We start from the raw sequence: 8,348 nt of genomic DNA on the forward strand, positions 1-8,348 counted from the left end.
CACTCTTGTCTTTCTCTAGTTGCAGCGAGCTGGAGCTACTCTTCCCTACGGTGCACGGGCTTCTCATTGCAGTGGCTTCTCTTGTTGCGGAGCATGGGCTCTAGGTGCGTGGGCTTCAGTAGCTGTGGCACGTGGGCTCAGTAGTTGTGGCTTCTGGGCTCTAGAGCGCAGGCTCAGTAGTTGTGACGCACGGGCTTAGTTGCTCTACAGCATGTGGGAGCTGCCTGGACCAAGGCTTGAACCTGTGTCCCCTGCATTGGCAGGCGGATTCTTAACCACTGCGCCACCAGGGAAGCCCTGAGATGATCTACTTTGTGACGAAGATCTCTGCAAAGCTGGTTACTGCAGCAGTAGGAACTTACCTCTTACTGCCATCTTCTCTGTGTATTCCAGTTGTGATCAAGGCAGCCCCCTTTGGAGCAGAACAACATACCTTACAGCCAGGACCAGCTACAGAATTTTTAGGATGCTGGGCAAAATAAAAATGCAAAAGCCCCTTATTCAAAAATGATTGAGAATTTCAATGTGGGAGCAGAAGAGCATTAAACCAAGCGCAGTAGCCTAAGCATGGGCTTGTGGACCACACAGTTCTCTGCTCATGAAGCCAGCCCTTTCTCCAGTTGCACATGGGGGTGCTGACTCCACCATCTGTCAGGAGATGTGTCCCTGAATTCTGTAATTGTGGAAGCTGGTTGTGATGTGATAGGAACTTCATGGGAAGAGAAAAGGCAGCTTGTCTCAAATGATCTGACTCGAGGCCAGAGAATTCTGAATATCCAACATTAGACGAAGTTTGCTGGGGTGACAGGTTCCTGCAATTCCCTACCTCATTTCTGAATGTTGGAGAAGTGTGGGTTATTCCATGGGTCACCAAGAAAATTCCCAAGAGTTTTCTGGGAAGAGTTTATTTCAATTCATGAGAATGGAAACTATGTTATTTCCCCAATACCATGTGCTCTCAAGTGTCTTCAACAGGAAGACTGAAGTGATGATTTCATCATGTAACTCTACTTATCCACCTCTAATAATTTCCATATGTGGTGTTTTGTGTTTAGGACCTTCTGGTGTTGGAGTAAATGAACTGAGGAGACAACTCATTGAACTTGATCCGAACCGTTTTCAAAGTGCTGTGCCACGTACGTTTACTTTTTCTTTCATAGGGGTTCATGTTTTGGTAGAACTTTCTTTGCCTCTGCAGATGTACTCATCTCACTTAACTATGTTATACCATCTTTGTTGTAAGAATATAAGACACAAGAGATAGTCCTCAATATTTCTAACTATATTTATTTTAATAGAGGAAATTGATTTACTAGCGTGTAGCTTAGCTAGGCTTTTAAAAGATGACTCTTCTTTTCATTTTTTAGCAATCATGTAGATAACCTTTCAGGGAAACTAAATATTTAGCAGTAATGGATAACATTCATTCAGTACTTACTATCTTTCTGGCGGTATGCTTGGCTTTTTAAATGCTTTATCATATTTTAAATTTTAATACATGCACATATAATTTTATATAAACTATAAGTATTATACCATCCAAGCTGGAGGAGCATGTGGGTGTGGGTGCTTCCCCTTCACCTCAAGGTAAGAGAGAAGAAGTTAGGAAAACCACTTAAAGAGCTTAATATGTGTTCCCTGCTGTTTGGGAGACACAGAAGACTGGTGTCAGAATTATATCTGAAAAATCTAAAGGATGAGAGCTTAGAGGAAGTGGCCAAAGGCTATATTTTGGGAGGTAGCTGCCCTTTTAGAGTCTGTCACAGGAAAAGAGTTGTGATTTTTCCCAAGGACCAGATCTGGGTGGATGACGTGGAAGAAAGTCAGCCTGGGGTTGTCTTGGTTCTTGCCCAAGAGGAAGCCTCTGTAAAAGGAGGCCAAAACTGAACCCCCAGATACCCGAGGGTGTGGAAGAAATCACAGATGGCTAGGTGGAATAGAGATGGATTTGGGATATGCAGCAGCGCTGGTGGTGGTGGTAGCCTCTGCAAAATAAGCCACTACATCCTCTAGGAGATAAAGAGCCAGATTTAAACATCTGCCAGGTCTAAAAGGAGCCAAGAGCAACCAGCATCTGCATCAATTAAAGTAAGAATTTTCCTGTGCTGCTCACCTCTCCTCTCTCTCTCTGCCCTCTAGCCTTGCAGAGTTATAAAATTGGGGGAGGAGAAGTAGAAATGCAATGAAAGGGAAGAGAAGAACTGAATCAAACTCACTTTCCTGACTTCTGACTTCTCTGATGGCAGGCTTCCCTGGGTGAGGCCAGTCTGAGCCCGTTGTGGGGAGAAGAAGCCTAAAATATAAATGAAGTTCATAATTTCGATTATTACATGGGAACAGAATTTTAATTATTAAATTGAGGCTGAGTTTTTGGCATGAATGGTAATGAACTTTTTTTAAAACCAAAGAGCCATCAGGAGAGTCACGGGAGTTTCATCCAGGGCCAGGGAAAACAAAGTTGTTTTATGATCACATTCCATTGGTTGTGCCTCCCAAGTGCAGTTTACATATGTAAGAATGGACACTAACCTCAAAAACAAAAACTAATAAAGAAATCACCATTTTCAATAATCTGGATAAAAATAAAATGCCCACAGAACACAGAAGAATTGTTAGTTGTCTGGATAACCATCATTCACAGTGGGAATATGTCGTCCATATTTTGCTTTTTAAATTTAGTGAACAGTTTTAAGCTTAAAATGAATGCCTTAAAATGAATTATGCACCAATTCACAGACTTTAACCTACCATATAAAATACAGTCCAACAGAAGCCAAGGAGAAAGGGTCATCTTAGGCTTATATTAACATAATTTACTATCACCTGAGAACTAGAATTTTTTTCAGTACAAAGCTTTAGAAGAGGGACTTCCCTGGCAGTCCAGTGGTTAAGACTCCACGCTTCCACTTCAGGGGACGCAGGTCCGATCCCTCGTTGGGGCACTAAGATGCCGCATGCTGTGCAGCATGGCTAAAAGACAAAAACAAAAATGCTATAGGAGAAGTGGCATAACTGTAGGAACTATAAGGATATAAAGAGAGGCTTGAATAAAGAAAAAACAAAAATGACCCCCAGATGACCTTTGCTTTCTGAGCTTCTTGAAATGTCTGGAACTCCTTTTATCATTTAGGGCCTGTTTCAGATTGCTACTTGGTTGTTTCCATGTGTTGATATCATCAGATGTTGATCTGTTTCATCCTTAAACTTTATCAAATACACATTGTTTTATGAATAAGGAGAATTTTTGTAATACAGGTTAAGGGACTAGCAACTTTGCAGTAGATACAGGTCACAGAGTTGGAACCGTGTCTTATTCATCTTTGTGTTCTAAGAACCTAACATGATAGCGGGAACACAGGCACTCAGTATATGTTAGTTGAATAAATGGATGAGCAGACAATGAATCACTTTTAGGTACTAAATGAACTCCTATGTTCTACACCAGGTACTATTTAGGCTGAAGAATCTATAATCAAAGTGGTGATATCAAAGAATCAGACTGAATCCAGACTCCACCAATCTTTCCTTTCTGGAGATCACTAAAACTAATCACCATCTCACTTGGATATTAATGTATCTGGGCAAAACTGCAGACTGTCATGAGCTTTCTCCATTTCAAATCTGAGACAATCTGGCATAATAGGAGACATTAGTCTGGGAGGAGTCAGGACACCTAGGTGCTTGTTTTCAACTTTGTTTTTCATTTGTTTTATTCCTGTGAGCAAGTTAGTTACTCTCTAAAATCTTCAGTTACTTACCAGTAAACTACGGATAATAACCTTTTACCTAGCTACGAATGTGAAGGATGAAATGAGATCTTGGGAAATGCATTACCTAAACATAAGATATTGCTGGTTTTGCTACCCGGGGGCCTTAGCCACCTTAGGGCTCACATATACTTCACTACTTCCTGTTCTGAAGTAACAGCAAGAGTTCCCTTAGGGCCTTCTTATCTTGGCTTAATCCATAATGCACTCTGGTCTAGTTTATACCACGAACACTTAACAAAGTCTTATGATTAGCTGATTTTGATATGAGAACTTCTACTTTCTTATCACCAGTCTGGCTCCCTTTTTTGGTTCTAGCATTAAATTTATCTATCCGTTTATGTATTAATTTATTTATTTTGATCAGACATCTTTATCCAAATGCATATGGGTAGTAAAACATTTTGAAGATTCTAAAATCTTTTTTAAAATTCCCTTTTTTTGTCAGATACTACTCGTTCCAAAAAGAGTTATGAAATGGATGGCCGTGAGTATCACTATGTGTCAAAGGAAACATTTGAAAGCCTCATGTATAGTCACAGGTAAGCTAGACGTCCAGAATCTGATTCTCCCCTCTGGTTGTTTAACATTCAAAATAGAACCCCTATTTTTATGCATTGTCCAAAACTCCTGGGGTAATTTTTTTTTGCTTCTGGAAAACTAAGTAAGGAAATGTATATTGATTTACTAGTACACCAAATCATTGAGTTTGGAGAGGGAGAGGAACTGAGCTGCAGATTTTAGAGAATTTGAAGAAGTAGTTAAGTCCTAGATATCCTAACATATTTGTGTTCTCCTGTCAAACATCCACTAATTCATTTTGTGCCATCAGGGTCCACATATTTTATTCTATTCTGTTGGAGTTTATCTTTATGTTATTACTAATAATATTTTACCTGTAGCAACAGTTCTTTTCTTTATCCCACCCTTGCAGGATGCTCGAGTATGGTGAGTACAAAGGCCACCTGTATGGCACTAGTGTGGATGCTGTTCAAGCAGTCCTTGATGAAGGAAAGATTTGTGTCATGGACTTAGAGCCTCAGGTGGGTCTGTGGTGGTGTATTTCCCATCTCCCCAAAGTAATGAATGCATGTCATCCATTTTATGCACATGCTTTAGGTTGTAGTTGAGACACTTTATTCTGTTAGGATAAGACCACTTCCCATATCTAAGGACCAGGATCTTACTTGAAGGACCAATTGCCATTATCTTGTCTTAGCTGAGGAAAAAAATCTAGTTTCTCAGACAAAAAAACAAAACAAAACAGAACTGAGCAGGTAGCCATAAAGAAAACTAAGAATCTTCCTTTGACCTTGATCACAAAGGCATCAAGGTAACTTCCTGTGGAGGGAATAACATGTTGTTTTACACAAGGAGGTGAGGTTCCTATGTTTTCATATCGATAGCTGTCTCCCTGAGACCATATGTGGAATAGAGCAGGAATAAGCGAGTTAAGGTAAGATAAAAAACATACAACATGTAGTCCAAATTTTTATAATCCTGTATTTTCTTTGTATTTTCTGTAGTCACGTAAAAATATATCTTGTGTGCTAAAGAAAATCAGGGGACATGAGATTTGTTCTCACTTGGTGGTCAAACTGGTGGTCAGTGTGAAGATGTCAGTTTTATCTGGTTTGAGACAATGGCAAGAAGAAAGGGAAGTGAGGGTGAAACAGAGCTGATTGGCCTTGAGAGTCTGTCCTTGTCTTTTCCCCATGAGATCATGTATAGAATCCTATTCTCAGATTTCAATAAGGATGTCATAGCTAGCAAGAGGAAGAACCAGTATTTGATCTTAATTTTGATTCCAGAACTCCATCTCTTAATTATTAAAATGTTTTTTAGAGTTGAGGACTTGGGAGCACATGAGAATATACTCTGGTTAAAAATAACTGCTAATTTCTGTTCTTAGAAATTTTGAGAACATTCATGTTGATTCTAGGAAATTAGGACTTCTGCTTTTAGATCTTCAATCTCATGCTGTGCCAACTGAGATATTTTGGTTGCTAGGACTTCTGTTTTTAAATGTGCATTTAATTTTTCTGTGTAGGGTATCCAAGTGGCTCGAACCCATGAACTGAAGCCCTATGTCATATTTATAAAGCCATCTAGCATGAGTTGTATGAAGCAATCTCGGAAAAATGCCAAGATCATTACAAACTACTTTGTGGACATGAAGTTCAAGGTAAGATACAGAGGAAATAGATGAGTGTATTGTGGGGTTTTTTTCCTAGTCAAAAAATTACTGTATTGTTTCCAGAGCGTCCCTATGTTAAGGAATATAATTTTTGTTTCTAATGAAACAAAAATTTATGATTTTTGTTTCATTTATCCTTTTTACTGGACATCACTTATAGATATTAAAATAAAGTTTAATAATACTATAAGGCTACTCATTTTTTTTCTCCTGTTTTGGGGTTTAGCTTTTAAAAAAAAGGCCCTCAAGCCACAATTTGCAGTCACACAGAAATTGGGTGTGTGTATTTTAAATAGATTACTTACTTTACAAAAGCATTTGAATTTACTTTAAAATGCTCTAGTTAATTATCTCAACTGTAATATGAGATACCTTTATAAATATATATTAAAACACAAAGTATGTTTATTAATGATTATAGCAATAATAGAGGGGCCAAGCCAGGTGGGATTAATCAGTGATTCTTTTTCCCAGATATACATATATATTTTTTTCGTTAAATACACTTTAAATATTTTAAATCATAACATACATTCAGCAAGGTGTATACATCTTAAGTGTACAGCTCAATGACTTTTTACATGTGTATGCACCCAGGTAACCATCACCTAGATCAAGATATTACATCCACTTGTTTGTGTGTGCGTGTAAGTGTGTGTGGTAAAAAACATATAACATAAAACACAAAACTTACCATCTTAACCATTTTAAGTGTACAGTTAAGTAGTGTTAAGTCTATTTATATTGTGAAGCAGATCTCCAGAACTTTTTCATCTTGCAAAGCTCAAATTAAACATATGGACTGCTCCACGAATTTGCATGTCATCCTTGAATAGGGGCTGTGCTAATCTCTACATCATTCCAATTTTAGTATATGTGTTACTGATGGGAGCATGAGGTATCATTGTATTATCCTTTATCTCTCTATTTTTATCTTCATTATTTTGTCAATGGCTACCGTATGAACGTTTGATTCTCCAGTTTGCATTTCAAACAGTGGAGTCTGTGGATATATTCTCTGAGTCTTATGGGCATTTCAAATTCTGTTCTCATTTTTATGGCAATCTAAAAAATTAACAAAATTGCTTCTGGTCATCTTATAAAGGAGTACTGCCACAAGATCTCAGTGCCTGTATTTATATTTGTGTTTATGATTGCATTAGCAATAAGTTGTACTACTTTAATTATTGTGGACAAATAAGAAAATAGTAGCAATGGATTTAATGCATTAGTGCCAAGTGAAGGCCAAATGACCTTGACTAAACAAACATTTCACAATAGTAGAAATAGACAATATTATAGGTGAATTCAGTCATCATGAAGCAAAGAGTAATAAAGGTATGCCTCATTTCGAAGAACCAGTTCATACCGTCCTCATGTGCAAAGTGGCCATTTTGTATCTGCAAAATAATGTCATTCTTATCAGATTAATGTTCATTTGAAATTTATGTTTTAAGTTTTATTTATGTTTAACTGGTAAAATTTCTTTGGTTTTATGTTGTATATGGTTTGAGAGCTTCAAGTGTTTAGATAATAGAGTAAGATAATTTAAGTCCAAATAGGAAGTTGAGAGGATTGGTCTGTCTACAAACTGTTACTCAATTTTGTGAAAACCTGACCTGGGAGACATTAAGCAAGACTAAAGATAGAAACATACGTTTTGTGGTTTAGAATGGAGGACATTTATATGACATAATGGTGTTTATAAACAGCTACACAACTGAATGTAACAGCAATTACAAACTGCATATTATTTCTATTTGTCTCATTAAGTTTGCTATGCATATTTTTCTATTTCTCCTAAAGGATGAAGATCTACAAGAGATGGAGGATTTAGCCCAAAAAATGGAGACTCAGTTTGGCCAGTTTTTGGATCATGTGATTGTGAATGACAGCTTGCAAGATGCATGTGCCCAGTTGTTGTCTGCAGTTCAGAAGGCTCAGGAGGAGCCTCAGTGGGTACCAGCAACATGGGTTTCCTCTGATACTGAATCTTAAGGAGGCCTTCTGCTTAATACTGGAGTTGTAACAATGTTCACCTATTACAGAGAGCTGGAAAAACAGCTGCAATCTAAAACAGCACTATTGTATTTGCCCTATTATAATGTGTGCAACTTTAAAAGTACTGCAGTTCATTAATTAATCTTATTTGAAAAAACAACCTGTATCGTATGGTTATGTAGAGTTATCTATTTGGCTTTCAGGGAAAAATGTGTTTCTTTACCTCATATGCAGCAATTGGCAGGAATATAACAATGTTAAGTCACTGAGTAAAAGAACCTTTCACAGATTTCACATGGCTTTTGTATGATTCAGATAAAAAGAGCTTTCGTAAATAAAATACGTCATATTTAATTTCAGAAACTGTATTTTACCTTATGAAA

General features: G+C 37.6%; 1 protein-coding gene and 1 non-coding gene across 2 annotated transcripts in view; one reads left to right on the forward strand and one right to left on the reverse strand.

The window, feature by feature from the left end:
• Positions 1-8,297, forward strand: part of MPP4 (MAGUK p55 scaffold protein 4) — a 38,231-nt gene extending 29,934 nt beyond the window's left edge. The window contains exons 17-21 of the mRNA XM_030854524.2: positions 1,056-1,136; positions 4,216-4,309; positions 4,702-4,810; positions 5,818-5,952; positions 7,771-8,297. Coding sequence (XP_030710384.1) covers positions 1,056-1,136; positions 4,216-4,309; positions 4,702-4,810; positions 5,818-5,952; positions 7,771-7,962 — 611 coding nt within the window. The 3' untranslated portion in view covers positions 7,963-8,297. The remainder of the gene's footprint in view (positions 1-1,055; positions 1,137-4,215; positions 4,310-4,701; positions 4,811-5,817; positions 5,953-7,770) is intronic.
• Positions 6,756-6,859, reverse strand: LOC115852962 (U6 spliceosomal RNA). Its single transcript, XR_004039338.2, has one exon. It is a non-coding gene; the product is annotated as a U6 spliceosomal RNA (small nuclear RNA).
• Positions 8,298-8,348: the final 51 nt, after the last annotated feature.

This window comes from Globicephala melas, chromosome 7 (genome assembly GCF_963455315.2).
Source record: "Globicephala melas chromosome 7, mGloMel1.2, whole genome shotgun sequence".
NCBI lineage: Eukaryota > Metazoa > Chordata > Mammalia > Artiodactyla > Delphinidae > Globicephala > Globicephala melas.